The sequence below is a fragment of the Cornus florida genome, unplaced genomic scaffold, assembly GCF_030987335.1.
Source record: "Cornus florida cultivar Cherokee Brave unplaced genomic scaffold, ASM3098733v1 CherokeeBrave_3.0.0_Hap2_Chr05, whole genome shotgun sequence".
NCBI classification, from domain to species: Eukaryota; Viridiplantae; Streptophyta; class Magnoliopsida; order Cornales; family Cornaceae; genus Cornus; species Cornus florida.
The window spans coordinates 39,209,848-39,223,971 of NW_026775575.1; the positions used below are offsets into that span (position 1 = coordinate 39,209,848).

The 14,124-nt window shown below is 36.2% G+C and overlaps 1 protein-coding gene across 4 annotated transcripts; it reads right to left on the minus strand.

Moving 5' to 3' along the window:
• Positions 1–440: 440 nt before the first annotated feature.
• On the minus strand, positions 441–13,820 carry LOC132306323 (transcription termination factor MTEF18, mitochondrial-like). Of its 4 annotated transcripts, XM_059803671.1 has the most exons (4): positions 11,645–13,820; positions 3,218–3,669; positions 1,076–1,571; positions 441–880 (listed from the first exon to the last, which is right to left on the minus strand). In XM_059803671.1, the coding sequence occupies exon 1, from the start codon at positions 13,528–13,530 to the stop codon at positions 11,845–11,847; it is 1,686 nt and encodes a 561-aa protein (XP_059659654.1). In that variant the 5' UTR covers positions 13,531–13,820; the 3' UTR covers positions 441–880; positions 1,076–1,571; positions 3,218–3,669; positions 11,645–11,844. The 4 variants fall into 4 exon arrangements, with proteins under 4 accessions (XP_059659654.1, XP_059659653.1, XP_059659651.1 ...); XM_059803670.1 differs by lacking the exon at positions 3,218–3,669; XM_059803668.1 differs by lacking the exon at positions 1,076–1,571.
• Between the last annotated feature and the right edge of the window lie 304 nt (positions 13,821–14,124).

Sequence of the window (14,124 nt, forward strand, 5' to 3'; positions counted from 1 at the left end):
GTAAAACATCTAGCCCCTTCCCCCTGCATATACACATAAATATATATATATATATATATATATGGGAAGAAGAAACACCACCCAATATAAACCAGTATTTTATTTTTTCCTTTTCTATTTTTATTAAGGGTATATAAGTAATTTTCGATTAAAAAAGAGTATACATGTCTTTGTAATCTTTTTTTTAGGACAAATGTGGTCCTTCACTCTCAAAATGGCTGATGTCATCTAAAAAATGGTCATTGACCGATATTGATTTTCACGTGGAGGGGAAAAGTGTTATGACGGAACAAACCTTGAGGGAGATTTCTGTAATTTTTAAAACGTTAGGAATACTGATTGTAATTAGGCTTAACCTCGAGGGAGGTAAGGGATATTTTCCCAATGCTAATTAATTGAACATTCATTTGTGTTAGTTACTAAATACGGCAGCAAAGGCATAGTGAAAAACAGATAAATTAAGCCGGCCAACTAATAAGTGAAGAAAAACTGGGTCTTCCTAAGTACCAATGTTTACATGCATAGTAAAAATACTTGGGGGGTATCAAATAGATTAATCTAACCTCATTCAGAATAATATTAATCATCTAACCATCAACATTAACTACCCCCAACCCCTAACATTCTTGCCATGAAAAAAAGAAAAAAAGGTAAAGGGCCGGACTGATAACCGTGAGGTAGACGGTTCAAGCATGAGATCAACCATTTTGTATAAAATGATACAAAAGGTTAAATCCGTTGACAATATCCTCTTCCAACAGGCCGCGTAGATAACGCATGCATTGCATAATGCAGATCCAACCTTAAAATTCTTCTGGCTAATTCATCTAGAATATTTTGACATGTTTCCACCAGTGGTACCAGTAAACTGACCTTATCCCTGCAAGTTAAATTCAGCAGAGGTGAGAAACAACCATCTCAACTGAAAAACGAGGTTTAGATTCAGTCATAAACAACAAAGAAGCATCATAATCATCTCCTCAGATTCAGTCATAAACAAGAAAGAAGCAACATCATTATCAGAAAGATGAGGTAGCACTCTAAAATGATTAGGAAAAAACGCTTTCTTTTTTACCTTGGTTAATTGGTGGCGGGGGTAGTTGTGGGGTGGTGGGTTGTGTGTGTGTGTGGGGGTGGGGGGGAAATGGCAGAAAATATTGCCTCTCCCTAAACTTGTCGCGCCCTGCTCCCTGCAGAAGCGTGAACTGCTCACCCAACACTTATAAATTAGTCTCATCCTGATCAACAACATAAATTAACAAGTAACTTATAATATGATAATAATCATAAGCTACTTCATTGTCCAACATTTAACATAACTCTTAACATATACATGGTAGTACATTCCATAGTCTAAACATAATATCAAAAGTCCAAAATACAAGTCACGAAATGGGATACACACCCACGTCCCCACTAGGCTGCCCATTAAGATACATAGCCCTTAACCCAAACCAAAACTTAGCAGCTAGCGCCAAAAAAAAAAAAATCCACTTGACTGCCACACCTCGAAAATTTTGCCTAAGGTCAACCTTACTCCTGTTCCATTACCGTCTCACCACAGCTTGGACCTGAGAAAGGTTTTAGAAGGAAAGAGTGAGCTAAAAAGAGCCCAGTAGGTTCCCCGGTTTTATATAAAACAAATAAAGTTTTTTTTTTAAACAAAGCTGAAACAATTCTGTTTCAATAGCGGAAGGAAAAAGAGGTACATAGCAATGCAGGAAAGTTAAATAAACACTTAAACATGGCTAACATAGTATTTCAAAGCATCAGAAATTCCTTTCCAAATTCGATCAGCTTATATAAATTTTATATTTCAAATCGAATAAACTCAAAAATCAAATAGCTCATCAAAGAAAACAAGGCTAGTTCAAGGTTAAGAAATTTTACAACAAATTTCAGATTCTTGACAAAGGAATTTCACAATCAAAACAATGCTTTCAGAAATCATCCTTCGACTGCTTCTTCTTTCTCTCTCTCTCTCTCTCTCCCTCTCTCCCTGTTTCCCTGGCCAAGAACCCTCCCGTTTGCTCTTCCCTCCTTTTCTTTCTAGTTCGCTTTTCTATGTATATAAGCTAACTTAGTGCCTTAGTCAAAGGTCTACAACATGTGGCATAGGGCTCGAATGGATCAAGACAATTATCACTTCTTTTTTCTTACATCCACTAACTTGGCTAAAACCTCCTTTTACTTACCAAATTCACTTCATAAAAAAGAATAACTATAATATAATAAAATATCATAATCTATAAATTCTAATTGGGCCCATTCCTTTCTTTTATATCAGCTCCTAATCCCTCCACTTACTGTAATTAAGATTTTTGTACCAAGCTAATAGGTTGCACCATTCTCAAGTCCAATCTCATAAAATGTAAGATAACTAAGACGACCACACTAAACTTTGCAACAACTAGGTAAATAAATAAGAAAAATTCAGAACATTACATCCTATTACTTACTTCAAGCCCACTAATTATTATTATTATTTTTTCATTTACCACCACCATTATTTATCAAAGAACCTTATTTTGAAACTTGGGGGCTGCAATCTACCCTCCTTCAAATAAATTTCGTCCTTGAAATTTGTAATTTGAAGTGTTTCATAAGAACTTTACGACCTAATCACTCTGCCCACTCCTCTATCTTTACTTGAAATCCCTATGGTGCATCCAATATCCAATGAAAATGAATGCTAAATACCTCTACCAAACGTATGCAGGACCTAACATCCAAATAAAATCTCTCAAGCATATAACTACATTACCCGAGATGATCTCAGTTACAAGCAATATGTCCTTCATAATGAATATCTCAATCCAGACAGATGATGCTTGGAAAAAAACAAAAACATCATAGCTTACTGAAAAACAACCCCCCTTTACAGTCAAGTCTCATCCGATTTTTCCAACATAAACTCCTACACATTTGTTAGTCAATCATTCTATTACTATTCCTCAAGTTATGAAACCCGTGCTATTTCCATAGATAAGATATTGCAAAAACTCCTTTCAAATCAAATCCTCCAACAGCAAGAGGAGATCTAAGATCCTAGAATGGATACGAAAAGTAAAAATTACACGTAGTCCGTAGAATCTCCCAGTCTTGGGTGAAGACAGTGTAACTATGCAACTGAAGAACCACGAATAATAAATTAAATACCCAAAACAGATCCACATCCTTAGTCGTCATACTTACATAAGCAGAGCCCTCATCTTACCTCTTGCGACGAATACATCGACCATATGAAACTGAATTTGATCCCTGGCTACAAGAAAATTCCAATTCCTCCGGATCCGATTCATACTTCTCAAGTTCTGGCTCTGGCTCTGGCTCTGGCTCTGGCTCTTCCTCTTCTTCTGATTCATGCTCGCTGTTCTCCGGTTTAGATTCCCTTTTAGACCCTTAATTCACTCTGGGTTCACCCTCACTTGTGGTGTTTGATCCCCTTCAACTGAGTTGCGGAAACTTGCTTCGATATAGGACTCGGTGAAAATCGCCCACAAAATGGGGGATAACTGCGTACCATAGCGCTTCTTCTGCTTGTGCTTGGGATCAATTAACGGTGGGTATGTCTTGGCATCTCTTCTCGTTGATTTACTATTTGCTGATGGTCTTGGTGGTTTTTCCCTTTCTGAGCTACTATCCTCCATCTAAGGGGTGTCAATCCCACTGAACAATTTAATTAAAGATTACCATGAAAACATAACGTATATCAGAAAATGACTTAACAGGATTCCATCAGGTAAAATATGTCGCTACCAATAAAAAAATAAATCCCAACAACACTCTACTTAAATATCAAATGAGCATCACAGACAAATTTTTTTGCAACGCTGCCAATTCATCATCAAACTCATTCCACTTTCGTAGTACAATCACAATTGATACCAAATAATTCAACCTGAAACACTTTATAGATTATTCATAGATTATCAATCATTCAAGGATCTCTAATAAAATTTGTATAGATCAATTAAATTGAACTGTCAATTTCTCCCCAAATTTAGTACAATCACAATTGATACCAAATAATTCAACCTGAAACACTTTATAGATTTTTGATAGATTATCAATCATTCAAGGATCTCTAATAAAATTTGTATTGATCAATTTACTTAAACTATCAATTTCTCCCCAAATTTCGAGTGAAAAACTGGAAAATTCTAAATCAAAATAACAGGTTCCTTTACAAAAACTACACCATAGTCTTTACCTTCCACAAATCCAGTGACTACATTGGATGCTCATAATGGTGGTCCATAGAAGACTAAAAACAAGCCACTAAGATTTACTAAAGTCATAAGCACATCAAGAAAAATTACTTCACGAAATCTGAAAATATGGCTTGCATAACCACCTGCACTAATAAAGATTTCAAAACAACTCCACAAAAATAGCATTAGGAATAGCAGCATAAAGACTATGCCTCCTTAGGCCTTTCAAATCATCGTTGAGCAGACAAAAAATATGAGAACAAAAAAAAAGAAAAAAAAAATCTAAAGACCACAGATGAGGGCTACAGTGGTTATCAAACATCAATTTTCATCATGATCTAACCAAAGTAATAAAGAACAACTTCGCCCAACATCTAAAGCCTTAATCTCACACCAAACCTATAGGCCATAATATGCCATGCAGAGCAGATCCACAATTTATTTAGTCAGAGTTATTCTTCCTTCACAAGATGAGTATGGGCAAAGTAATTTCACAAATTTTAAATATTCTTTTAATAAGGAAACAATTTATAAAAACAAGGTAAAAATACTATGAGTTCATTTATTGAATTTTACAAATAATCTATAAATATTTAGAAATCTCTTATAAAGAAATATTCAAGTTTTTAGTTAAAAAACAAACATTTTTTTTCCCATCCAGAATAAGTCCATAATTTTGATTCAGAAAACACTTAAGGAACATCCCAAAGTTCCCTAGTCAATCACACATAGTCACAGTGTCACGGGTTTTAGAACCCATTTTGTAATCTGCCACGCTATAACTTCAACAATAAACACAAACCTTTGATGAGTCAAACTTGGATTGTACCCCCAACAATTCATAAGGACTTCTTCAAGTGGAATCACGACACTTCATGAACAAAGCATAATGAAACTATGTACCACAAGTGCCCTTTTTTCATCTTCCATCTGTGCAAAAATTTCAAATAAATGACAATTTTTTACGATAGTACCTTAGCACCCTTTTTAGATAAATGCCCAATATCATAACACCAAAGGTTTATCAAAAGAAAATAATCATAACACTAACACACCTAAACTGCCAAACTAACCCAAGGTCCATCCAACCCTCAATCCACTTGTCCTAAGGTACTTGAACCTTGTGCTCTCATACCATTCTGTCACGCCCCACTCCCAGGCTCCCAGCGGAAGCATGAACTAACCACCCAACACTTATAAATTAGTCTCATCCAGCTCAACAACATAAATAAACAACTAACTAATAATATGTTAACAACCATAAGCTTCTCATTGTCCAACATTTAACATAATACTTAACATATACATGGTAGTACACTCCCGATGTAAGCGAAAGCTAATATTGTTCACAAGGGACGATAAACAACTTTGAATCCACAAAGTTAAGAGATAAAATTCATAGAAAATCTGATATTGCATTGATAATTGAATGAATGAAAATTAATTCTGCTCTTTTCACTACACGTTTATAATAAAGGAAAACCTAACACTAGAAAGAAACTAATACCATAAAGAAACCTAATAGCAAAAGGAAGATAATTCCTCAAAGAAACTAACGAAAATTAGACTTCCTATAAAAAGTTATAAAAAAAAGAAAAGAAAAATACCTAAATAATAATAATTACTAAATCTGAGAAACTGTCCTACATCAGTCTCCTCCACTTCAAAAAAAAAAACTCGTCCTCGAGTTTTGTTGCGACTCATCATATATCAATATGAACAAGATTTCATACCATTGAGTACTTAACCTTAGTTCATAACATTGCTTCTTAGTTGTCCAATTCCAAAAGAACACCAACTGTGACATATCCCTTTTCTCCCTTGAAGACTTAGAAGTAAAGAAATTTTCTGATTCATAATACCCAATCTCGTTCAAGTCTAATTTATTGGATTCCAAAATAATTCATGAATGATGGCACGTTTCAAGAGGAATCGTTGTTGTTGCATAATTGTTTGAAAACCCAATCACCCAAAGTTGACCGCAAAGTTCAAATCCCAGATAAATATGACTTCTCATAAAATAATCACCCAGTTGTAATTGGATAATTTTGGATGGAAATTGCATTCCAAATAGAACAGAACTTGCGAGGCAATTAATGGGTTCATCAATTTTAGGCACGTTTTCCAAGCAAACATACATGTGGGCAGCATCTTGGTGTTCTCCAAACTGGCGCTCACCATTGGCCACTTGTGGAATTTCTTTCTGTGCGCTAACCATCATTGGTCTGCTCTTGAATTCAGCTATAATAGAATCAACTGCGCCATCAATGCCACTTTGTAAATCTGTCACTTTTGTATCAGCAACTACTGCCATGCAATCTTCAAGCTTGTCTGAATCTGTATCTTTCAAGGATGGGTCCACGTCATCACTGGACATCTCACTGACGTCCTTATGTTCCAAGTCTAATTTTATCAAACCATCAGTTATCTCTTTGTAGTTGGACTCTGAAGTATTCTTACTTGGAGTCTCTCCAACTGCATCTACGGCGGCTAAAGTTTGGACAATTTTATCATCTTCAACTACAAGAGTTGAAATAGTATAATTTTTCGCACAACCAATCTTTTGAGAATCACTTGTTGCTTCAACAAAGTAATCTTGATCTTCCTTGATCTCACAATCTTTATTGTAAAATTTCTGCGTAGACTCGTTGACAAATGGGCTCTCTTTCCTACTATCCTGATATTGCGCATAATCTGGCGGTAGGAATCTAGCCACAATTAACTTTTTCATCTCACACCACGATCAAACAAGCTGTAATCCTTGCCTTATTCGGTTAATCTTTATCCATTCCCACCAAGCTGAAGCACACCCTTTAAAATTAAGGGCAGCAAGCAGAACTTGCTTGTTTTCAGGTATGCCAAAATACTCGAAAATCCAGATTGTAACAATTTGGGCCAAAACCCAGAAAAAGATTCAAAAATCTGAAAGACCAGTCAAACAGCTTCAAAATGAGAAAGAAACACTGCCATAACTCTTAGAAAATTCAGGCAAGCCAGGGGCTATGGCTCTCAACCTCCAGATGCTGACATCAGCATGTGTCAGTGTGACGTCAGCATACGGACGCTGACTTCAACCTTCTCCGATGTATAAGAATGAGGTCTAAAGTTCGATTTGGCTCTGATACCAAGTTAAAGATGGTGAGATGGTGTTTCTTGGGTTAGTGAGAGAAGAAGTGGAGAAGAAGAAGAGAGGAGATATAATATAATCATGGAATAGAAACTCAACTTGAGATTCTACACCACTCCAATATTATATATAAATAGCCCTTAAACCCACAGTACAATAAGACCCAAACTCTCTGACTATCTAACAATATAATAATATAATCTATAAATTCTAATTGGGCCCTCTCCTTTCTTTTATATCAGCTCCTAATTCCTCAACTTCCGGTAATTAAGATTTTTGTCGCAAACTAATACTTTGGACCATTCTCAAGTCTAATCTCATAAAATGTAAGATAACTAAGATGACCCAACTAAACTTTGCAACAACTAGGTTAATAAATAAGAAAAATTCAGAACATCATATCCTATTACTTACTTCAAGTCCACTAATTTTTTTTTTGTTTTTTATTTTTCATTTACCACCACCATTATTCATCAAAGAACCCGACAATTCTAGTCACAAAGCAAGTGTATCTAATTAGACACATAATAGTAGAGGTCCAAACTATGCCGATTGCCTTTTTTTAGATAAGTCAAACTATGCCGATTTTCCATCTCTCGGTAAAGAGAAACCTCGTATAGTTCAGTTCCACTATTTTGATTTTATTTTTTTAAGGCACATTAGAAGATTACATCAAATTCCAGGAGAAAAAGCAAATTGTTTGTAGAGAAGGAATTCTATTCAGGCGATGCTCGTGACTATCAGTGTTCATCAACTGCAGTTCTATGCTATCATGAGTACCTAAATAAACTCAGTTAAAAAAGAATAATTGAAATGGAACACTACAAAAATAGAGAAGCTGCTGGAAAATGAACTTGCCTACATTCATTCTGAGACTTGGGCAATGATATTGGTGTATTCTTTGTTGGCAATGATTAAAAAAAATCCATGAGATGCTTTTCAGTAGGACTAGTCAGTCCAATAGGTTTCATAACTTCTTGAGTGATTGCAGTGAAATGCTAAATGCATAGCTTTGTAATCACAACTTTTCTCCTTGAATGACTTGGGCACTATCCCTGGTTGATGGCTTCTGCCACAGATGGTGGTGTTAGGAAATAGCGTCATCAAATTTTATGTTATTGTTGATGTTTTCATGCACAACAAGAACAGTATTTGTATATCAATCTACTGTCTTCATTAAAGGTGTGTGAGGCTCATGGCTTAAGTGTAAGACTTGTAGAAAATGCATTGGTGCTCAATCTCATAAGCTAAAGCTCGTAACTCCTGCTAAATTAATGAGGAATCATCGCTCTTTAATTTATTACCTAATACGTAGTATATGGTTTCTTTTATCTGACCATCATTCACAACAGGTGTACTTTACCAGACATCTATGGCTAAAACGTGATTATTGTAGACAGAATACCCCTAGTTAGTTAAAAAGGAAACTAATCAGGAATAAGAAGTTCAGTTTTGGAGACGTTATAGAAGAAATATAGCAGTATAGCACCAGAAGCTTTGAAAATTATCCGGGAATCTTAAAAGTTCCACTAGAAGGAAAAGGATTAATTAGAAAAATGTAAGGTCAACAACTAAAGTCTAAAACAGTGTTTAATTAGAGTATATCACATAGAAATAAATAGCAATAAGCATTACATCTAACCAGTCATATAACCTCATTGTTTTCAAGCAAGCATCATCCACGTTACTTTTTGTTTTTATGGTTTCTTTCTTTATATATATATCTATATTGGTTTTTATTTTTATTTTTATTTTAAGGGGAAAAAAAAAGAAAAGATGAAACAGAACTTTGCCATCTTCTAGTGATCTAATAGGACTATGTATTTAACTGGAAATCTTAGTCAATGAGACTATATATATATATATGATCTAGTGAAGATGATTGACCGAGGGCAAAATAGAAAAAGAAAGATCAACCTGGGAGCTTGCTGCATATAATAGCTTATGGCCAATCAGCTACTGAAGGAAGTGACATATTTTCTGCCATCAAAGGTTTACCGAAATGACTTAATATGACATCAACTTCGACATGATCTGATGGGATCAAAGTTGGCCTAATAACTTTTTGTTAAGCCCAGTCTATGAGTCTTTCAAATAGCTTCTCATTAAGCCCTGTCAATGAAACAGTTTCAAATATTTCAAATATGAGGTGCCCTTCAAATGATTCTTTACTTTTATACATATTTTGTTTTTTGCAAAAAGAACCCGATTGTCACTGTTCTGACGATACGGTAACCGTATGTTGACATGTGATGAACCCATTCATTTTAAAAGACGTGTTTGCCCTTAAATAATTCATGATCGCCACGGCAGTAATTTATTTCAGCATCACAGTCCTCTCCTCTCTCTACTTGGGCATTGTTCAAACACAGTCCTCTCCTCTGTACCTGGGCATCGTTCAAACACATTTCTCCAAAATTGCATATTTTTCCATCTCTCTTACTTCCAATTTTCCTCTCTCAACCTTAATTGCTGGTTTCCATAGAGTTAAAGGAGAGGAGCCCAATCCTTGAACAACAATGGAAGAAGAAGAAGAAGAAGATGTCTCAAACCCTAAGCGCACCCAATCAAAACTACATTTTCCGATGGCCATACCCAAATTATAAAGTTCTATATCAATCACTCAACAACAAAAATAGCTACCTCATTCCCAGATCTACACACCAAGACTCCAAATAATCAATGAATTAGAAAATGGGTTTCTGAAATTACTCCCCAAAATCCCATATTTTTGTGCTTTTCAGCCTCTTATAGGGTTTGTCATACCCAAGTCGGTAAGTTGATTCGTCCAACAGAAAACCATCAAAATCAAGCAATTCTCTCATCTGTCTCTCTCAATTGCTCCAAAATCTTCCATTCTCGTGGGGTTTTTTTTTTTTGTAGAACTGTAACTGGTGATAACCAAAGGATGCAACTGGGCAAGTCTAACCCATCAAAGAAAATAAACCCAGACAACACCAACGCGTCAAAGAAGATAAACCCAGACCACACCAACCAATCATCACCTTCAATTCTCCAATCAAAGCCTTTTTTTTTTTTTTTTCCCTAAATCTTCAAACCCCCCAACCATGGACAGGTCAATCATGGCGGCATCAGATTCTGAAGATTCATACAGAAACAATAGCCATGGATGCTCGGAGAGGACAATCAACAACAACGATAGCAAACTCCAGAGCATCATTCTGTCAATAATGATTTAATTAAGGTTGATTTGGTAATTAATTTGATTTGATTTGCCAAATCAGGTCCGGAGAATGGCGTTTGTCGCCGGTGATGGTCGTGGGCTGGTTCGCGAAGTCGGCTGCCAGAGAACAAGAGTGTACAGAGAGAGAGCGAGCCTAAAGAGAGTTTTATGTACATATAGCGTTAAAATGGAGTTGTTTTTGGTGGTGATTGTGATAAGTGACGTGTCGCACTGTTATTGGGTGCTGAGATTGTATTTGACACGTCATGGACAACACCTACTAAGGCAATGAAACTGCTCCTCATATTAAGGGTAAACTGGTAATTTAATATCTCCGATAACCTCTTGCACCGGCAACTTTTTGCTTTGTCCTTAAATTGCACATTTTATATAGTTCAGGGGGCATAACTTAATTCAGGGGGGTTTTGTGCTTTAGCTCATAGTTGAGGGGGGGTTTATGCACTTTACCCCATATTTTATTACTCATTATGAAATCATCAAAAAAATTCCTCCACGTTTCACCATATCTCATATCAACCAGTGGCACTTTCTTTTTCACCCAATTAATAAATTAAGGTCAAGATCTTAAAGCCAACACTCATGTGGCAAGCTTATATTCAATATATCGCATCGAACCTTGACAAACTTTCTGTCCATCTAAAGAATGTGAAATTGTTTTTCCCATTAGCTGAATTAGATTAACATTATATCTGGGGAAGCCAACAATTAATGGCCAAAGATTAACCACAGAACGGTTTCTAGTTTAAGCATCCAATGTATAAAATGAACCAGTGTTAGGAGGGATAATAGATAATAGACAACCCCCCCCAACCCCCCCCCCCCCCCCCCAAACAGGGGGATGATAGATTTTAGGTAGATTAGAGTTTTATTTATTTATTTTTGGTAAAGGTAGATTGGAATTGGCACACCACATTAATCAGCACAGTAAATAACTTACTGAACTCCTTATGCAATCCCATATTAACATAATAAAAACCTACAAGTTATAGAAGAAGTTAACAGATAGACTAAGAGAGGTGCTATTAGATAGAATATCATAAAATGTCTAACCAGTGTGGCAACAAACAAAAACTAATCAAGAATTCAAAATGCAGTTACCTTGTCTCAGATCTTTCTTGCTTCGTGCCGGTTAACCTCATTTTTTTTAAAAAAAATGGCCTCAATCTGCAATATATTTGTGAACGTGTTGGATAATGTATCAGTCATAAGAGTTGCAGAATAAGTATCCCTGTCTCAACCTTGAGACAATTTGAATGGCAGAGTTGGTAGAAGTACAAGTGTAAAGTTAGTGATGATTTTCAATCAGAAGAAATCTGTGTCTTCAGCATCTGCCAAACTTCAGGGCCTCTAGGATGACGTTTTACGTACCTCATGAATATTTTTTCCGTAGATGAGATAACAGTGCTCAAAGCCAAATTGAGTTCTACAGTCCCTTTATCTTTGAGCCAATTATACATTGATAACCTAAGCTTAACCCTCTGATTTGTGTACCCAACATATGCTGGAAATGTAATTAAGGTTGATAAGGGATAACCCGAATCATTTACAAGAAAATCAATCTTCATTTTAATCACCTCCTTTTTTAGGTTAAGAATTTGAGGAGCTACTTTGATCATATGTGTAACATCCTTCTTATTCAAGCCAGCATTCACAAAACAATCAAATCTCTCCTGAAGTTCTCCTCCTTTGCCTCGGAACACTTTGAGAGATTTTCTCATTTCGTTTGAGTCTTCAACAAATCCCAAGTCCAGCAAGAACTTAATCCTCATCATCCTTGACCTTAGTTCATCCCCTGAGTTTGGTAACGGTTTCACCCTTGATCCAAAAACCCAATTCTTCAGCTCTTGTGGGTTCTTTTTAATGATTTCACGGAGTCGCTTCTTCCCAGATTTCAAGTCAGAAAGTAATGTGTTGAGTTTCTTTAGATAACACGAACCCAGCAATACAGGGTGTGAACGAACAATCCTCCCAATCTCTTCAACTTCCATCTCAATGTTGATCAAAAAGTGATAGCAATGCCTCAAATTGCAAACGAAATCCCCAACCTGGGCTTGTGGGAACTGCAGAAAGATAGAACATATCTCATTCCTTGTGGCACCAAATTTCATTAAGAACCCGATTAGTGAAAAGGACATATTTCCAGAATTTTGGAATAGAAGTCCTGGATGCTGACAGATTATACCTTTTAATTGCTCTTCACTGCAACCCATATTGCTCAATAAGCATAAAAGCTCAAACATATGGCTCCAATTATAAGAATTCCCCTCTAATAAATGCCCTTCAATACAACCATATTCGATCCCAACACACTTCAATTTTTCTAATATCTTAGGAAGCTCCCTATTTGCATCCCTGACCAAAAGATAAGGACTTGAAGAAACAATCTTGATTATAGTAGACTGGTTCAACCCCATTTCTTCAAAAGCTTGAAGCTTTGACTGCAAAACACCATCATCATATCTGAAAACTTCCGTTGCTTCCTTGTAGATCTTTCCGATCTTATTCCGTGCAATACCATAATCACACAAAACACGAAAGTTCTTTAGCAAAGCTTGATCATCATTCAGAAAAATCAACGCACGAGGCAGAAGTGTAGAATACTCGGAAGGTTTTAAACCAATGCTCTCGAAAAAGGGTTCAAACTCGTTAATGGGGTTGTACCGCAACAACCGGGTTATGGACCACCCAACATCTACTTCATTCTCGACCTTCTTTAACAACTTTTCAAGAAAAAGTGGTGAGTTTCTGCTCATATTATCAGCATCCATATATTGCAAGCTTCTAGTGGAGTGCAGGTATTCCAATAAAGCAGCTTGGGCTTCTCCAACAACTCTTTTAGTTCCGAAATACCTAGGGTTTTGCGCGATGTGGTGTGACCCAATTGCCCACATGCTTGTTTTTGATGATCTAAATTTGTTTTCATATAAATTTAGAGAAACCCATTTGAGCACACAATGTCTTTTAGGTTTCAGTAAATGGGTCATGGCGATGAGATTTTCAGTGTATGATGCAAAGGAAATAAAAAAAAAAAAAAAAAAAAGGACAAGTTTAAGCAATACAATAGGTATTATATATGAAGAGTCAACAGACCTTTTTGAGTGAATGGAGCCCTTTCTGTTCGTGGACGTCCACCAACCAGACAGCCGGAATGAGAAGATCGACAGATCGCCTGGAGATTTCTAGGTCACCGGCACTGTTTGGAATCTTACGTTATTAAACGGGCTCTTCAACAGGCTTTCTCCAATTCAATGTCGGCCCCAAATTGGGCTTGCTTTGTAAAAGCTTGGACTTTTCTTGCCGCTATCACCCATTGGGCTTCTTCGTTTTAAAACATTTTGTCTTTAACCGAAGTGATAAGGAATATAATTTTTTTTAAACCGGTGTTACTATCGCCATGTGCATTCTGTTCTTGCACCTCGCGCACATTCTTTCTCCCGATCTTACTATACGTAATTTAGATTTTGCTACTTTCGTGCTTCCGCTTCCACACCCGCTGTGTGACTTAGTACTTTACCGTTCGAAAATGTAAAAATAGATAAAATCACGTTATATAATTGTGTATATTAAATTACATAAAA

Coding starts and splice junctions, on each gene's coding strand:
- LOC132306323 (XM_059803669.1), bottom strand. CDS start 13,530: ATGACCCATTTACTGAAACCTAAAAGACATTGTGTGCTCAAATGGGTT.